Here is an 18,319-nt window from a genome sequence, read left to right as displayed (position 1 = left end):
GGAGCAGCAGCACAGTCAAGTGGACTGGGGACAGCAAGGAGTCATCATGTCAGATAGTCCTGAGGCATGGTCCTAGGGCTCAGGTCCTCCGAGAGAGAGAAAGAGAGAATTAGAGAGCACAATTAAATTCACGCAGGACACCGAATAGGACAGGGGAAGTACTCCATATATAAAACTGACCCTAGCCCCCCGACACAAACTACTGCAGCATAAATACTGGAAGTTGAGACAGGAGGGGTCAGGAGACACTGTGGCACCATCCGAGGACACCCCCGGACAGGGCCAAACAGGAAGGATATAACTCCACCCACTTTGCCAAAGCACAGCCCCCACACCACTACAGGGATATCTTCAACCACCAACTTACCATCCTGAGACAAGGCTGAGTATAGCCCACAAAGATCTCCGCCACGGCACAACCCAAGGGGGGGGCAACCCAGACAGGAAGATCACATCAGTGACTCAACCCACTCACCCCTCCCAGGGACGGTATGAAAGAGCCCCAGTAAGCCAGTGACTCAGTCCCTGTAATAGGGTTAGAGGCAGAGAATACCAGTGGAAAGAGGGGAACCGGCAAGGCAGAGACGACAAGGGCGGTTTGTTGCTCCAGAGCCTTTCCGTTCACCTCCCCACTCCTGGGCCCGACTACACTCAATCATATGACCCACTGAAGAGATGAGTCATCAGTAAAGACCTAAAGGTTGAGACCGCGTTTGCGTCTCTTACATGGGTAGGCAGACCATTCCATAAAAATGGATCTCTATAGGAGAAAGCCCTGCCTCCAGCTGTTTGCTTAGAAATTCTAGCGACAATTAGGAGGCCTGCGTCTTGTGACCGTAGCGTACGTGTAGGTATGTACGGCAGGACCAAATCAGAGAGATAGGTAGGCGCAAGCCCATGTAATGCTTTGTAGGTTAGCAGTAAAACCTTAATCAGCCCTTGCCTTGACAGGAAGCCAGTGTAGGGAGGCTAGCACTGGAGTAATATGATCAAATTTTTTGGTTCTAGTCAGGATTCTAGCAGCCATATTTAGCACTAACTGAAGTTTATTTAGTGCTTTATCCGGGTAGGCGGAAAGAGATATTATAACCTGTACTAACTGGGCCGACCTAGATTATTATGGCACTTTACAAGCAATGTGGAATACCTCATTGGGATGAATTGATTTCCCCAGACTTGCTGTCCTCAGTGAAAACATGTCCCTTGTTGCAGGTGCTGGAGTAATCGACTCCATTCTTCTGGATGGTTCTAGATATAAACAGTTTAAAGCAGATCCCGGCCTCATGTCCTTCACACTGGCTGAGAACGTCCTCCTGTGGAGCAGCCTGGATAAAGGTATGGTACACCTCACACCCCTAAACCCTAGATCAAACACAGTTCTACGCCTCACTAATACACACCTTATACAGCTCTACACCTCACTAATCCACACCGTACACCCATAAGCCCTAGATCAAACACAGCTCTATCGCTGCACCGGAAAAAAATACCTCACTTATTCTTTGGAAGAGGGGGATAGATAGATTTTGGTCTGAAACCAATAGTTGCGTCTGGTTGGACAGCCTCTGCCCCTCTGTCAATGCGGTGCTGATGAAGCACTCATGCAGTGTGCTAGAGCACTTCTTCCACTGTCGGGAGGAATGGTAATTTATATTAATACATGTTAATTGATGCAAATAAAGGTTGCTTCTCTACCAACCACCACGGAAGCGTAATCATGGTCTCATATTCGCATATGTAGGAAAGATCGCTGTTATGCTTGAATTCCACCCAAAACCAACGAAGTCTGAGCGGTTGTATGAATCCAATCGGTACATCAAGCAAAGCGCTCAAACTTGCCAGCTCGCTCTTAATTTTGATTCAATACCACTCGCCATAAGTGTGACGTCTGAACTGTGTGTAACCTCCCCGGCACCACTAATTCTAACCTTGACAATGGTACAATCCAACACCCCTAACCATAACCTTGACAACAGTACAGCCTCTCACACCTCACCCTACATACCACACCTCACACCCTTAACCCCTGAACAGTACAGCCCCACCCCTAGCCCAAACCGCTGAAAGACACAGCCCCATCCTTCATTTGGAATTCCGTAAAGTGACTTTGGAAGAGGTGAAAGAAATGTCTATCAACAATGACAAGCCATTGGGGTCTGACAACTTGGATGGAAAATAGCGGATGATATTGCCACTCATATTTGCCACATCTTCAATTTAAGCCTACTAGAGTGTGTGTGCCCTCAGGCCTGGAGGGAAACTAAAGTCATTCCACTACCTAAGAATAGTAAAAGCCCCTTTTTACTGGCCCAAGTCAGCCTCTACCCAACCCTTAGTAAACTTTGGGAAAGAATGTCAATTTGTTTACTGGTCTAACAAGACTTTCAGCATGCTTATAGGGAAGGATATTCAACAAGCACAGCACTTACACAAATGACTGATTGGCTGATAGAAATTGATGATTAAAATATTGGGGGGGGCTGTTTTGTTAGACTTCAGTGCGGCTTTTGACATTATTGATCAGTCTGTTGCTGGAAAAATGTACAGTGACAAGGAAAAGTGTGAAGCCTGTGAAATTCCCAAGATTTCTGCATAAATTGATCTGATATTCATTAATCACAGCAATAGACAAATATAGTGTGCTTAAACTAACACAAATGATTGTATTTTTCTTGTCTATATTGGAATATGTCATTTAAACATTCAGTGTAGGTTGGATAAAGTATGTCAGCTAACCTGGATTCCAATCAATGAGACAAGATTGGAGATGTTGGTTAGAGCTGCCTTGCCCTATAAAAAAAACGGTCACAAAATTTGAGTTTGCTATTCACAGGAAGCATTACCTGATGTGAACCATGCCTCGACCAAAAATAAATCTCAAGACCTAAGATTAAGAATTGTAGACTTGCATAAAGATGGAAAGGGTTACAAAAGTACATCTAAAAGGCTTCATCAGTCCACGGTAAAACAAATTGTCTATAAATGGAGAAAGTTCAACACTGTTGCTACTCTCCGTAGCAGTGGCCGTCCTGCAAGGATGACTGCAAGAGCACAGCACAGAATGCTCAATGAGGTTAAGAAGAATCCTAGTGTCAGCTGAAGACTTACAGAAATCTCTGGAACATGTTAACATCTCTGACGAGACTACGATATGTAAAAAAAAATAAACAAGAATGTGTTCATGGGAGGACACCATGGAAGAAGCAACTGCTGTCCCAAAAAAATATTGCTGCACGTCTGAAGTTTGAAAAAGTGCACCTGATGTTCCACAGCGCTACTGGGAAAATATTCTGTGGACACATTAAACTAAAGTTGAGTTGTTTGGAAGGAACACACAGTGTGTGGAGAAAAAAGGTACAACACACCAACATCAAACCCTGATCCCAACTGTAAAGTTTGGTGGATGGAGCATTATGGTTTGGGGCTGCTTTGCTGCCTCAGAGCCTGGGCAACTTGCTATCATCGATGGAAAAATGAAAGTTTATCAAAACTTTTTGCAGGAGAATTTAAGGCGATCTGTCCAATTTAAGGCGATCTGTTGAAGCATAACAACTTGGGTGACGCAACAGGACAACAAACCAAAACACATTAGTAAATCAAAGGCCCAGTCAGTCCTGACCTCAACCCGATTGAGATGCGGTGGCATGACCTCATTAGAGCAGTTCACTCCAGACATCCCAAGAATATTGCTGAACTGAAACAGTTTTGTAAAGAGGAATGGTCCAAAATACCTCCTGACCGTTGTGCAGGTCTGATCTGCAACTACAGAAAATGTTTGAGGTTATTGCTGCCAAAGGAGGGTCAACCAGTTATTATATCCAAGGGGTCACATTCTTTTTCCATGCTGCAATGTGAATGTTTTCATTAAAAACAATTATATATATATATATATATATATGTGTTTTAGCATATTGTGTTGACCTAGATGCAGTTCAGATCAAATTTTAGGACCAATTTATGCAGAAATCAGGGATCTCCAAAGTTTACATTTTCTTGTCACTGTTATGCCCTGCTATATTGTGGAGTTACCTTTCTAACAGAACAGAGGGTGTTCTTTAATGGAAGCCTCCAAGATAATACAGGTAGAATCAAGAATTCCCCAGGGCAGCTGTCTAGGCAGCTTACTTTTTCGATCTATACTAACGACATGCCACTGGCTGTGTAAATAAATCTGCCCATAATAAAGTGTTGCTCTGCTGCCTTAACAGCACTGTCAACAAGGCAGGTCCTACAGGTCCATGTTTTGTCACACCTGGACTACTGTTCAGTCGTGTGGTCAGGTCCCACAAATGGGGCCGTAAGAAAATTACAATTGGCTCAGAACAGTATGGCTGGCCCTTGGATGTACACAGAGCTAACATTAATAATCTGCATGTAAATCTAACCTGGCTCAGTGAAGGAGAGATTGACTTCATGTTTCTGTGAGCGGTATTGACATACTGAATGCACCGAGCTGTCTGTTTGAACTACTGGCACACAGCTCAAACACCCATGCATACCTCACAAGACATGCCACCAGTGGTCTCTTCACAATCTCCAAGTCCAGAACAGACTACGGGAGGCGTACAGCACTACATGGAACTCTATTCCACATCAGGTAACTGATGCAAAAATAACAATTCACCTTATGGAACAGCGGTGACGGAAGCAATCTGCATACATGGTACACTGGCTGCGTGTCATTAGTAAAGATTGAAACAAGTAAAGGGACTAGACAGCTACACTGGGGAATGCCTGATTTCTATCTAGATTATATTAGAGGCTTCCATTAAATAAGACCCTCTGGCTCTGCCTCTCTGTTGTAGATGTGACTAGAATCTGGTTCAGTGATGGATTTCAGCCCAAACAGCTGTGGTTTGAGGTCAATACCAATGTAGTGGCACTGAGGGTTTACAGCAAGACCAGTCAGAAAGGTGAGTGTCCACCACGGCCCAGTGAATGTGTCATTGTTGGGTGACGTTATAATGCTGCAGTACGGTGGGGGTATAACGGTGTCACTGTGCAGTTAGGTGGCGGTATAACGGTGTCACTGTGCAGAGACACTGAACAAGCGCACTTCCTCTGCATGTAGTGTCACATCTAGCTCTGCCAATGGTCTAACCAACTCTACTCTGTCCTCTGTCCCAGGAACGAACAGCTGCTCAGAGCGGAACGGAGGCTGCAGTCAGCTGTGCCTGGCCTACCCAGGGGGGCGTAGCTGCCGATGTGGACGTGGTTACCAACCTGTCGACACCAAAACGTGTAGCCCCTTCCCCTCCCTCCAGTGTCCAGAGGGCAGCAGGGCCTGTAGCGACGGCAGCAGGTGCCTCCCCCTCACAAAGTTCTGTAACCACCAAACCGACTGCCTCGACCATTCAGACGAGATCAAATGTGAGTAACCCCGTCTGCCCTGCCTCACATAAAGAATTAGTGAATAGACTATACCCCTGACTCACCCATAGAAATACAGTGAAGACTGTACACCTAACTCACCCATAGAAATTAAGTGAACAGATTATACCCCCTGACTCACATAGAAATAGACTGTACAGGTTGGCTGACAAATTCACAAAAATGATGCTCGAATCGATGTGGCTGAATGGTGTGCATTATGGGTTCAGTTAGCTAGTAACAATGACAAGAAGCTGCTCATTGCATCTTATTTTCTGGTGTTTTCACTGATGTCCGATCTATGCTAATATGGAGAGAAAAAAATATAGATGGCTAACCAACAATAATAACAATGTATTTAAGATCTCATTATGCCTTTATAACAATGGAGCTGTTCTATTAATCACCCATATCGTGTGTGAGCTCTGTTCAGTAGCAGCAGGAATGAGACACTACACCACTACATGACAACTTGTTTGGCTAGAATTACAGCTCTGGTTTGCTGCTTTGTAATTACATGCACAATACAACACTTAATCTTACTTTCAACATCAATTTGAAGCTTTTTTTCTGCATGTACAGTGCCTTCAGAAAGTATTCATACCCCTTGACTTATTCCACATTTTGTTGTTACAGCCTGAATTCAAAATCTATTAAATGTCTTTTCTCACATCTTTCACAATACCCCATGATAATAAAGTGAAAACATGTTATTAGACATGTTTGCAAATTTAATTGGAAATGAAATACAGATTTAATTTGCATAACTATTTACACCCCTGAGTCAACTTTGTAGATGCACCGTTGGCAGTGATTAAAACAGTCTTTCTGGCTAAGTCTCAAAGAGCATTGGATTGTATAATATTTGCATATTTTATTTATATATATATTTGCACATTTCTTCAAGCTCTGTAAAATTGGTTTTTAGTCATTGCCAGACAAACATATTTTTCAGGTATTGTCATAGATTTTCAAGTAGAGTGAAGTCAAAACTAACTTGGCCACGCAGGAACATTCAGTGTTTTCTTGGTAAGCAACTCATGTTGTGTTTTAGGTTATTGTCCTACTAATGCTGAATTCATCTCTGTTTGGAAAACAGACAACCAGGTTTTCCTCTAAGATTTGACCTGTGCTTAGCACCATGAAATGTATTTTATTCTGAATACACTTACTGTACACAGTGAATTTTTTTTTTTACCCATTAACTTATTTAGTCTTGCAATAACAAATGGGCTGAAAACAGAACAAACTGGAAAATGTCAAGGTGTGAACTTTCTGAAGTAAATGGGTCAAATGTGACATTGTAACAAAAAATAGATGTATGCAGTTCCACGTGTACTTGGAGGAATAAAAGTTACATTTATGCAAATTAGCCCATATCTGAACTTCATACATGTCAAATTCAAGGACTTTCAGGCACTCAATTGCAGTTTAAGGATCTCAATGTTATGAAATAGTATTTATATACAGTAGTTGTACATATATCCTAATATAAAAACCCCATCCACCCACAGTGTATGAAAAAGTAGGCTATTACTATTTTTTTTACCTTGATTTTCTCATTATTGCATTCTAAAATGTGAGAATAACGTGGACATTGATGTTTCTGTAGCCTATGTGGCCAACACAGGCACACATAATAAACCATGAATCTCACCATCAGTTTTATTTGTGACCTAAAACTAGCCAACTTTGTTTAACTTATTGATAGTTAGTCTTGTCTCATCGCTGCAACTCCCGTACGAACCCGAGCGCCATGCGTTCTCCGACGCAACCCAGCCAAGCCGCACTGCTTCTTGACACAACACCTGCTTAACCCGAAAGCCAGCAGCACCAATGTGTCAGAGGAAACACCGTACATCTGGCGCCAGGTCAGTGTGCATTGCGCCAGGTCAGTGTGCATTGCGCCAGGTCAGTGTGCATTGCTCCTGGCACTAGAGCGCAATGAGACCGGAAAATCCCACAAGGATCTCTAGTGGCACAGCTAGCTCTGGGATGTAGTGCCTTAGACCACAGCCATTTGGGAGGCCAGGTTTATTTTTTGAATGCTAGGATGTGTATGGAAGCCAACATTAATGTCATCCTCATACTAATCACGTGGTTTTACTGTAACAGAGTAGCGCAACGCCATTCAATTGAAGCGGCGGGAACCAAACAGATAAAAAATAAAATCGCTGAGAATTATAAGGGAGCAGGAGAACTACCAACACTCTTCGTTGCCGATGACGACCTTTAAACATATCAACATTCACAATGCCGCAGGGCCAGATGGTTTACCAGGACGTGTACTCCAAGCATGAACTGACCAATTGGCAGATCCTCAAAAGGTTCTACAGCTGCACCATTGAGCGCCTGTTATGGCAACTGCTTGGCCTCCGACCGCAAGGCAGTACAGAGGGTAGTGCATACGGCCCAGTACATCACTGGGGCCAAGCTTCCTGCCATCCAGGACCTCTATACCAGGCGGTGTCAGAGGAAGGCCCTACAAATTGTCTGACTCCAGCCACCTTAGTCAGACTGTTCTCTCTGCTACCACACGGCAAGCGGTACCAGAGCACCAAGTCTAGGTCCAAAAGGCTTCTCTTCTCTACCACCAAGCCAAAAGACTCCTGAACAGCTAATCAAAGGGCTACCCCGACCCCTCTTTTACGCTAGAAAAAGGAATCTGGTTGATATCCCTTTAAATGGGCAATAGGGATGCATAAGAACAGAGGTTTCAAAAACAGGGGCACTTCCTGATTGGATTTTCCTCCGGTTTTAGCCTGCAATATCAGTTCTGTTTAACTCAGACAACATTTTTACAGTTTTGGAAACTTTAGTGGTTTCTATCCTAATCTGTCAATTATCTGCATATTCCAGCATCTGGTCCTGAGAAATAGGCCGTTTACTTTGGGAACGTTATTTTTACAAACATAAAAAGAGCCCCCTAGCTTCAAGAGGTTAAAGGACAAATCCACAGCTGAAATGGTAACAAAATGGACACCCCGCCTCTGTTTTGGTAAAAAAGTGGGGGATGGGGCTGGAGAAATGTAACTACATTCAGATAAAAAATTGTTAATTTTATTTCACTAAGTTAGTTGAGAACAAGTTCTCATTTACAGCTGCGACCTGGCTAAAGCAAAGCAGTGCGACAAACAGTTACATGGAATTAACAAGAGTATAGTCAAAAACACAATAGGACAAAAATAAAGTCTAGATACAGTGTGTGCAAATAGCATGAGGAGGTAAGGCAATAAATAGGCCATAGTAGCAAAGTAATAACAATTTAGCAGATTAATGCTGGAGTGATAGATGAGCAGATGATGGTGAGTAAGTAGTGATACTGGTGTGCAAAAGAGCAGCAAAGTAAATAAAAAACTATATGGTGGATGAGGTAGGTAGATTGGGTGGGCTTTTTACAGATGGACTATGTACAGCTGCTCGGATAGCTAATGTTTAAAGTTAGTGAGGTAAAAGTAAGTCTCCAGCTTAAGCGATTTTTGCAATTCATTCCCGTCACTGACAGCAGAGAACTGGAAGGAAAGGCGCTCAAAGTAGGTGTTGGTTTTGGGGATGCCCAGTGAGATACCTGCTGGAGGGCGTGCTATGGGTGGGTGTTATTGTGACCAGTAATCTGAGATGATGCGGAGCTTTACCTAGCATAGACTGATAGATGACCTGGAGCCAGTTGGTCCGGCGACGAATATGTAGTGAGGGCCAGCCCGCTAAAGAATACAGGTCACAGTAGTGGGTGGTTTAAGGTACTTTGGTAACAAAACGCATGGCACTGTGATAGACTGCATCTAATTTGCTGGATAGAGTATTGGAAGCTATTTTGTAGATGACATTGCCGAAGTCGAGGATCGATAGGATAGTCAGTCTTACTAGGGTATGTTTGGCGGCGTGAGTGAAGAAGGCTTTGTTGCAAAATAGAAAGCCGATTCTAGATTTGATTTTGAATTGGAGACGTTTGATATGAGTCCAGAAGTACAGTTTAGTCTAGCCAGACACCTAGACATTTGTCGTTGTCCATGTATTCTAGGTCCGAACCCGCTGAGGTTCACCCGTCACCAGCTCGGAAACCGGATTGCACAGCGGGGAAGGTACGGTGGGATTCGAAATGATCAGTGATCTGTATATTAACCTTTTGTGACTAGAGGGCAGTATTTTCATGTTTGAAAAAAAAAACGTTCCCTTAGTAAACGGGATATTTTGTCAGAACAAGATGCTAGAATATGCATATAATTGACAGCTTAGGATAGAAAACACTAAAGTTTCCAAAACTGTACAAATATTGTCTGTGAGTATAACGGAACTGATGTTGCAGGCGAAAGCCTGAGAAATCCAATCCGGAAGTGCCTCATGTTTTGAAAGCGCTGCGTTCCAATGCGTCCCTATTGAGCAGTGAATGGGCTATCAACCAGATTACTCTTTTTCCGTATTCCCGAAGGTGTCTACAGCATTGTGACGTAGTTTTACGCATTTATGTTGAAGAATACCCGTAAGCGCCTACATTGCGTAAGTGGTCACCTGATGCTCCCAGAGAGATTCTCGCGTAAAATACAGAGGTAGCCATTACTCCAATCGGTCCTACTGAAAAACTAATTGTCCCGATGGGTATATTATCGAATAGATATTTGAAAAACACCATGAGGATTGATTATAAACAGCGTTTGCCATGTTTCTGTCGAAATTATGGAGCTAATATGGAATATTTTTCGCCATTTTCGTGACTGCAATTTCCGGGCGATTTCTCAGCCAAACGTGAAGAACAAACGGAGCTATTTCGCCTAACAAAAATATTATTTTTGGATAAAAGGAACATTTGCTATCTAACTGGGAGTCTCGTGAGTGAAAACATCCGAAGCTCATCAAAGGTAAAAGATTTAATTTGATTGCTTTCTGATTTCCGTGACCAAGTTACCTGCTGCTAGCTGGACAAAATGCTATGCTAGGCTATCGATAAATTTACACAAATGCTTGTCTAGCTTTGGCTGTAAAGCATATTTTGAAAATCTGAGATGACAGGATGATTAACAAAAGGCTAAGCTGTGTCTCAATATATTTCATGAATAGGAATATTTTCTAGGAATATTTGTCTGTTGTGTTATGCTAATTAGTGTCATGATGACAACTGTCCCGTTCACGGGATGGGGTGTCACTAGAGTTTTAACTTGGCTTTCGAAGACTTTAGAAAGCAGGTCAGGATGGATGTAGGTCTAACAGTTTGGGTCTAGGGTGTCACCCCCTTTGAAGAGGTGGATGACCGCGGCAGCTTTCCAATCTTTAGGGATCTCGGAAGAAACGAGAGGTTGAACAGACGGTAATAGGGTTTGCAACAATGGCGGTGGATAATTTTAGAAAGGGAGGGTCCAGATTTTCTAGCCCAGCTGATTTGTACGGGTCCTGGTTTAGCAGCCATTTCAGAACATCTGCGATCTGGATTTGGGTGAAGGAGAAGCTGCTCGGACAATGTACTGCTCGGGGTGAGTAGCTGTTGGTTGAGGTAGCCAGGAGGAAAGCATGGCCAGCTGTAAAAAATCTTAATGAAATATTCAATTATCTTGGATTTATCGGTGATGACCGTGTCGCATAGCTTCAGTGCAGTGGGCAGCTGGGAGGAGGTGCTCTTGTTCTCCATGGACATTAGTGCCATGAAAATTTCTGTTTGAAAAAGCAAGCCTATGCTTGCTGTGTTTATTGGTTCCTGACTTCCCTGAACAGTTGCATATCGTGGGTGACTATTTGATTTAATAGAGGTGTGGATGCAAGGACTGACCATGATATCAAAATAATTTTAACCATGAGATGAGGCTAAACAGTATTTGTTTAGAAGAATGTTTACAAAGATTAGAACAACAAGCTTATTTTTTGTGTTCTCATAGTGACAGTTGAACTAAGCTCATGAGGCATGAATAAGTTATATTGTTCAAGAATCATTGGAGATTGGGGGGCGACTACAGATTGCCCCTTTAAGTCTATCAAAACTGTGCGAGTTTGAGTATTTGTCTATTAGCCTTATGCGGCAGGTAGCCTTGTGGTTAGAGTGTTGGGCCAGTAACCGAAAGGTTGCTAGATCGATTCCCCATACTGACTAGGTAAAAATGTCCTCCTGCTCTTGAACAATGCAGTTAACCCACTGTTCCTAGGCTGTCATTGTAAATAAGAAATTGTTCCTAACTGACTTACCTAGTTGAACAAAGAATAAATAAAATGTTATGTTTTATTTATCTTATCAGCATGAATTAGGTTGAGCAATAAAATCCCTACTTTTATTCCATAATAGGCTGGGATCTGCACTATGCAGCTGTTGCAAGAGTGGCTGGCCACTGTTTTCAAAAACAATGATTGATGGGCATCTTAAACTTCTTCAATTCAACCATTAAATGGTTCAAATACACTTTTAAATTTGAACAGCCATCCACAACAACAATAAGCCGTAAGGCGCAATTAGCTAAATGAGAGAACCGCAGTATTATTCACATCTATGCGCTGTGTAGTTATCAAAAATATGTGAAATCCGTTTTGCCATAGACTACACCACTGCTGTTATCCTTACTTCCAATAATTTATTCAAGTTGGATAATCATTGGATGCCGACAGCAGTCACACCATTGGAAGAACAACCTTGGATTGTAGCCAACAAAAGCCTATTCCTGCACTTTTCCCGCGATCCATCAAACACATTTGGTGTGTCATCATAGTGGTCTCTGACTTGTGGTCCGACTCGCTCAGGTGGGACTTTTTCAATGCTGATTTGAATGTCATTGAGAACAAGTGTCAAAGATTCTAATTCCAGTGTTTCAAAAGTATCTAATCTGATAACAATATTTTGGCTGGTAATGGTAGTTACTGTTTTTTGTTATCCCTTACATGTAATCCATTACTCACCAACCCTGACTATATGATATGACTACTTACACTGCCATAAATGCAAAGACAAAGTAAAGTTAAATCATAAGATTTTGGACAAATGTGTAAAGACAAACTATGATAAAGGGTTAAACCGGTTTTAAATCAACTGGTGAATTTTATAGAAAATTGCTATGAATCCCCCCTTATTAAATCATAATGTAATGACATGGGGGGGGGGGGGGTGTTATTATCAGTGACAGTGTAGGAAATGTCCAGTGTAGGAAATGTTCACTGGTAACCTAGTATATAGAATGAAACTGCTGGTTGATTAGTGCACGTTTGCTGTACTTTTAGACAGATTTTAATAGAGGTTGTGATTATTTAGCCCTACTGACATCCCTTTCATACAAAGATGTTTTTCTGACAACTTTTTTCCTTGTCTTTATCTGAATGGTATTGCCGTTATGAAAACAAACTTTTATTTCCACCTTACGACCTTATTTCTGTAAAGTTCTGCCTACGGCTCAAGGCTGGTTTACGGTTGGTCTATCGACGTTGTTGCAGTGACATGCACAACCATACTGATATCATTGACCTGTAAAATAGGCCTAATTAAACCTCTATGCTATTCCTTTCTTTTGAAAATATATTTGATTAATTGTTGTTCCTTAGGACCTGCCTAAATTCATGAATAATATATTTATTTTTGATGGTGTGTATTATCAATGGATTTTAAAATGGCCGCCCACCTACATCTGCAGACCGCTACTACCATTCATTCCCAGCGTGCTCGAAAATGCATGCAAAAATGGGCCTGTTAGAGTTGCATAATCATTAGCCAATATTTTTATTAGGAAATTACCGTAAATCCAATGTGAAAACAGTAAGTGGTTCTCTAACACCCTGTTGTCTTATTATAACCAAGGATTTCTCTGTAACCTCCAGGTTGGTCTGGAGTGAATCCCCAAGATGTCAGCCATAGTAAACCTTCCCCGGGGCATGCTGGGAACACCATCCCCCCTAGCCAGGACTGGTCTGGGAGGACCACCCCCGGGGGGGTAGAGGTGCAGAAGCTGGACTCTGAGTCATGTGATGCCCAGCAGTGTAATGGACATGGGAAATGTGTGACAAGGGGTGGAGAAACCACCTGCCAGTGTGTTCTGGGATACCATGGTGTGTTCTGTGAGGAGGGTGAGGGTCCAGGGGTCAGTAATGCCCCCCTCACTTTGGGCATCCTCAGCCTCATTGGTGGGGTCCTCATCGCTGCTGTCATCATCAGGAAGAGGTAATCTCAAATAAAATCAATGTGTTCAGTATTTTCCAACCCCTGAGACACACACACACACTAGTGGAATGAAGTGTCTTTATCAAGGCCCCAATGTCAGTAATGTATTCGCAGTCTTCTGGTTTACCTCTGTCATACCTAGGACTTTGAATGAGCAAACCTAAAGTTTTCTACAGTCCACCTCTTTAACTTGTAGGCCAAATGCATACCATTCATATAACTTGTTGACCCGCAGGTCGCCAGTTGGGGAACCCTGGTGGTTTTATTTGGCCCCCCAAGTCTTCTAGAAAAAATCATATATAATTAGATTTGCTTTTTGTATTTCTTTATACTGTAAAAACACAAATCAGCTCCAAGTGATTCTAATTCAAGAAATCTGTTCCCAACTATTCCCGTGATCAAGATAGCCCTATTTGGTAAAATACCAAGTCTATATTATGGCAAGAATGGTTCTGTTAGGGTCGTATTTCTCAGAGTAAATAACTCACGGACACTAGAGAAGCTTAACCAAGTATAAGTCTTCCCAAAGTGTCGTTACAGCTGTAATTCAGACAAAAAAAACATTTCACACAAGCACTGATATAACCCTTTCTCCTAGGCTAAGTCTCCTACACAACCGAATAGCCAATGCATCCCTGTTGCTAGGAAGAACCTTAGTGAAATCTGTTCTTCCTCACTTCATCTGACATGAACTCTACCTCAAAGTGCTCACTCCTCCCCAACTGAAAGCTGTCATGGTTATTGATACCAGACTGTCTTCTCCCAGAGGATCCCTGATGTCAGTAACATATCCTGACATAATGTAAATGTTATACATTACCCTCTCTCCCTCAATGGCATTGTTAGTTCTAAGATCTCCACCCGTCTACCCTTATCAATGCCTGCCACATGTAATCGCTTCCCTGAACTCTACACATTCCGAGCTTAGTTGTCCCCACTATATACCTTCCTCCTATAACCCTTAACTTCTGTTGTATACCCTCAACCTTAGCACTCCTTCAGTGACATGAATACGTAACATTTCTCAGAACCCAACAGCTCAAATAAGTAAAGAGAAACCACAGTCCATTTACTTTAAGACATCAAGGTCAGTCAATATGGAAACTGTCGAACTTTGAAAGTTTCTTCAAGTGCAGTCGCTCGCTGCAGCTGTACATAGTCTATTGGTAAATAGCCCACCCATTTTCACCTACCTCATCCCCATACTGTTTTTATACTGTTTTTTTATTTTATTTATTTATTTACCTTTCTGCTCTTTTGCACACCAATATCTCTACCTGTACATGACCATCTGATCATTTATCACCCCAGTGTTAATCTGCAAAATGGTATTATTCGCCTACCTCATGCCTTTTGCACACATTGTATATAGACTGCCCATTTTTTTTTCTACTGTGTTATTGACTTGTTAATTGCTTACTCCATGTGTAACTCTGTTGTCTGTTCACACTGCTATGCTTTATCTTGGCCAGGTCGCAGTTGCAAATGAGAACTTGTTCTCAACTAGCCTACCTGGTTAAATAAAGGTGAAATAAAAAATAAAAAATAAAAAGTCACAAAAACCAAGTGCTATGATGAAACTGGCTCTCATGAGGACCACCACAGGAGTGGAAGACCCAGAGTTACCTCTGCTGCAGAGGATAAGTGCATTAGAGTTTCCAGCCTCAGAAATTGGAGCCCAAATAAATGCTTCACAAAGTTAAAGTAACAGACACATCTCAACATCAACTGTTCAGAGGAGACTGAATCAGGCCTTCATGGCCAAATTGCTGCAAAGAAACAACTACTAAAAGACTCCAATAAGAAAACAATTGCTTATAAGAAACACGAGCAATGGATATTAGACCGGTGGGAATTTGTCCTTTTGAGATGTTTGGTTCCAACGCTGTGTGGGTGAACGGATCTCCATGTGTATTTCCCACTGTAAATCATGGAGGTATGGTGAGGGGGTGCTATTGAACTCTGTTCAGCATTTATTTGGGTTGCAATTTCTGAGGCTGGTAACTGTAATGCACTTATCCTCTGCAGCAGAGGTGACTCTGGGTCTTCCACTCCTGTGGCGGTCCTCATGAGAGCTCCTACCTTGTCACAACTGATTGGTTCAAACACAAGAAGATGAAATTCCACATACATTTTTAAGAAGGAACACCTGTTAATTGAAATGCATTCCAGGTGACTTCCTCATGAAGCTGGTTGAGAGAATGCCAGGAGTGTGCAAAGCTGTCAAGGCAAAGGCTGGCTACTTTGAAGAAGCTCAAATATAAAATATATTTTGATTGAACACTTTTGGTAGAAAATAGGAAAATATAGAAACCTAGAATGAGTAATGTCCAAACTTTTGACTGGTACTGTACCTGTATACCCTACTGCTGTATACCCTACTGCTGTATACCCTACTGCTGTATACCCTACTGCTGTAATCCCTACTGCTGTATACCATATTACTGTATCTATATACCCTACTGCTGTATACTATATACCCTACTGTATTCCTTATAAACCCTACTGCTGTATACCCCTACTACTGTATACTATATACCCTACTGCTCTCAACCCTACTACTGTAATCCCTCTATACCCTACTACTGTATACTATATACCCTACTGCTCTAAACCCTGCTACTGTAATCCCTCTATACCCTGCTACTGTTTACTATATACCCTACTGCTCTAAACCCTACTACTGTAAGCCCTCTATACTCTACTATTGTATTACTACTGTCGTGTCTTTGGCTATGCTGGATTAAGTGATAACACATGCTATTCTATAAAATCCTTTCTCTGTAATTAATATTACCTGATTGAGCTAATCATTTAAATGTAATTAACTAGAGAGTCTGGCACCACAAAATAATATTTATAGAGCTGTTATCTTCCACAAACTCTTAAAGACCTCGTAATATTTTACATCAATGGCAGTCAATATTAATTGTCACTTTATTTCATCTGAAAGTTGTAAATTCTTGGCTATCTTCACGAACCCTGGCTAACAAGTTATATCAGCAATACAAAATGTAGTTTTATTTATTTACTAAATACCTAATCACCTAATTCTGTGTATGTAACCACACAGAATTACATACACAGCATGAATCATACCTTGATTTCAAATTGTCATAAAGGAAAACGTCCCTAGCGGACGGAACAGATATGACAGCTGGTTACTCAAAGAAAAGGGGGTTGGATTTGAGTGAAATAGCGGGAAGACTGAAGAACTAAAGGAGAAGTTATGTCTATCGGGCCGTAGGCAGCTACTCTATTGTAAATACAGAATGTTATGCATTCTAAATTACCGCCCATTTGGAAAAGGAAAATGCAATAAATATTTACTCTGAGCTGCGCTTCAATAGGTTGGTGGTAGATGGAAGGCCGTGTTGCCCAACAGGTCTTTGTCCTTTGAAGAGTGTCTCTGGTGGTGAACAGGAAATGTTGTAGTGTCGTCGTTGTGTGGTAGACGGGATACTCTCTGTCCTCTCCTAGCCCACGTTTGACAGCGGCTGCTGCTAACTCGACGGCTAGGAGGTATCACTTCTGTAGTGAATAGGAGTTCAAAGTTCATACCATTCGCAACCAACGCTCATGCAGAGGTTGGCTTCGTTCTGTAGTTATTATCTGAATCCTGACATCGGACCGTCGTCCTAATGTACCCGAAACAGGAGGTTACATTTTTGTCAAGGGCTTATATAGCGGCGGGAGAGAAGGGTGTGTTTCATTAGTTTATATAGTGGCGGGGGAGAAGGGTGTGTTTAATTAGTTTATAACCCATGTCTCTTCACAGGGGCGGGCCACTGATTTCAGCAGAGCTCTAATCTTACGAAAACCCAATTCTCTCATTTGGAAGCTAAAATTGCATTTAAATTGCACAATAATTCCATTTGAATCTGATAACTATAATGTGTAGACTTTCCCAGATAGTGTCGTCCTGTCATCAGTCATAATGTCTCAGATGACAACCCAACTTACATAATATTCATTAAGTACCAATGCATATTTTCAACTGGTTCTATTACCGAAATATGGTTCCTTTCCCTCCACTTGTTTGATGTTCCCAGACTTTCTATGTTTAACAAAGACTAATCAAGAGTCCCTCTGTAGAGTCAGAGAGAGGGAAGGGAGAAAGGTATTTATGGGGGGGTCATAAACCTTACCCACAAGCCAACTTCATGACTGCTGCTCTATACCTACATTGTATACCCTGTTATATACCTGTATATCATACTACCATAAACATATATACCCTACTCTTTGTTTAGCAGAGCAAGAGCTGCAGCTCGGGGCCAGTCCACAGACAAGGAGACTCTGATGACCAATATGGATGAACAGACAGTCTATGCTGTGTCTTTCAACAACGATCTGTATGATCCTGACCAGGTACCTTAGAGTTAGTGTAAAGGTATTTTATATGTTAGGGTTTAGCTAAGAGCTTTAAAACCAGAGCATTTTGGTCTGCCACAGCATTGCCATGCTTTGTTCCCCACCCCAACCATGAATATGATAGTATTTTCAATTAACCTTTTTTTTTTTTTTCAGGAATTGATCTCGTCTGCTAATGGGACATCTCAACATCTGTAAATGTTGTCTTTTCTCTTCTGCTCTGAAATAAAGTCTAAGATGTTGAACCTCATGGTGTTTTATTTTCTCAGACATCACGTGTAGCTGAACATCACAGCCATGTAGATCCGTTTCCTGGCCGCATGATGAAAAGTTGTGGTCATAAACCTGTTATGGGGGTTAGCTTAGTGTGAGGCACATAGATGGACAATAAAACACCACTGGTGGTGGTCTTGAAAGAGGGGACGGTTTAAATACAACTGTCCGGTTAGTGGATGT

General features: G+C 41.9%; 1 protein-coding gene across 1 annotated transcript in view; it reads left to right on the top strand.

Moving 5' to 3' along the window:
• The window catches only part of LOC115124360 (low-density lipoprotein receptor-related protein 1B-like), a 51,982-nt gene extending 33,874 nt beyond the window's left edge, over window positions 1-18,108 (top strand). The window contains exons 18-23 of the mRNA XM_065006032.1: window positions 1,213-1,335; window positions 4,806-4,913; window positions 5,128-5,370; window positions 13,150-13,489; window positions 17,743-17,860; window positions 18,020-18,108. Of these exons, the coding sequence (XP_064862104.1) occupies window positions 1,213-1,335; window positions 4,806-4,913; window positions 5,128-5,370; window positions 13,150-13,489; window positions 17,743-17,860; window positions 18,020-18,061 (974 nt within the window). The 3' untranslated portion in view covers window positions 18,062-18,108. The remainder of the gene's footprint in view (window positions 1-1,212; window positions 1,336-4,805; window positions 4,914-5,127; window positions 5,371-13,149; window positions 13,490-17,742; window positions 17,861-18,019) is intronic.
• Window positions 18,109-18,319: the final 211 nt, after the last annotated feature.

The sequence above is a fragment of the Oncorhynchus nerka genome, linkage group LG20, assembly GCF_034236695.1.
Source record: "Oncorhynchus nerka isolate Pitt River linkage group LG20, Oner_Uvic_2.0, whole genome shotgun sequence".
Classification (NCBI taxonomy): Eukaryota; Metazoa; Chordata; class Actinopteri; order Salmoniformes; family Salmonidae; genus Oncorhynchus; species Oncorhynchus nerka.
The sequence above is the reverse complement of the archived record's forward strand: the minus strand, read 5'-3'. Positions and strand labels throughout refer to the sequence as shown.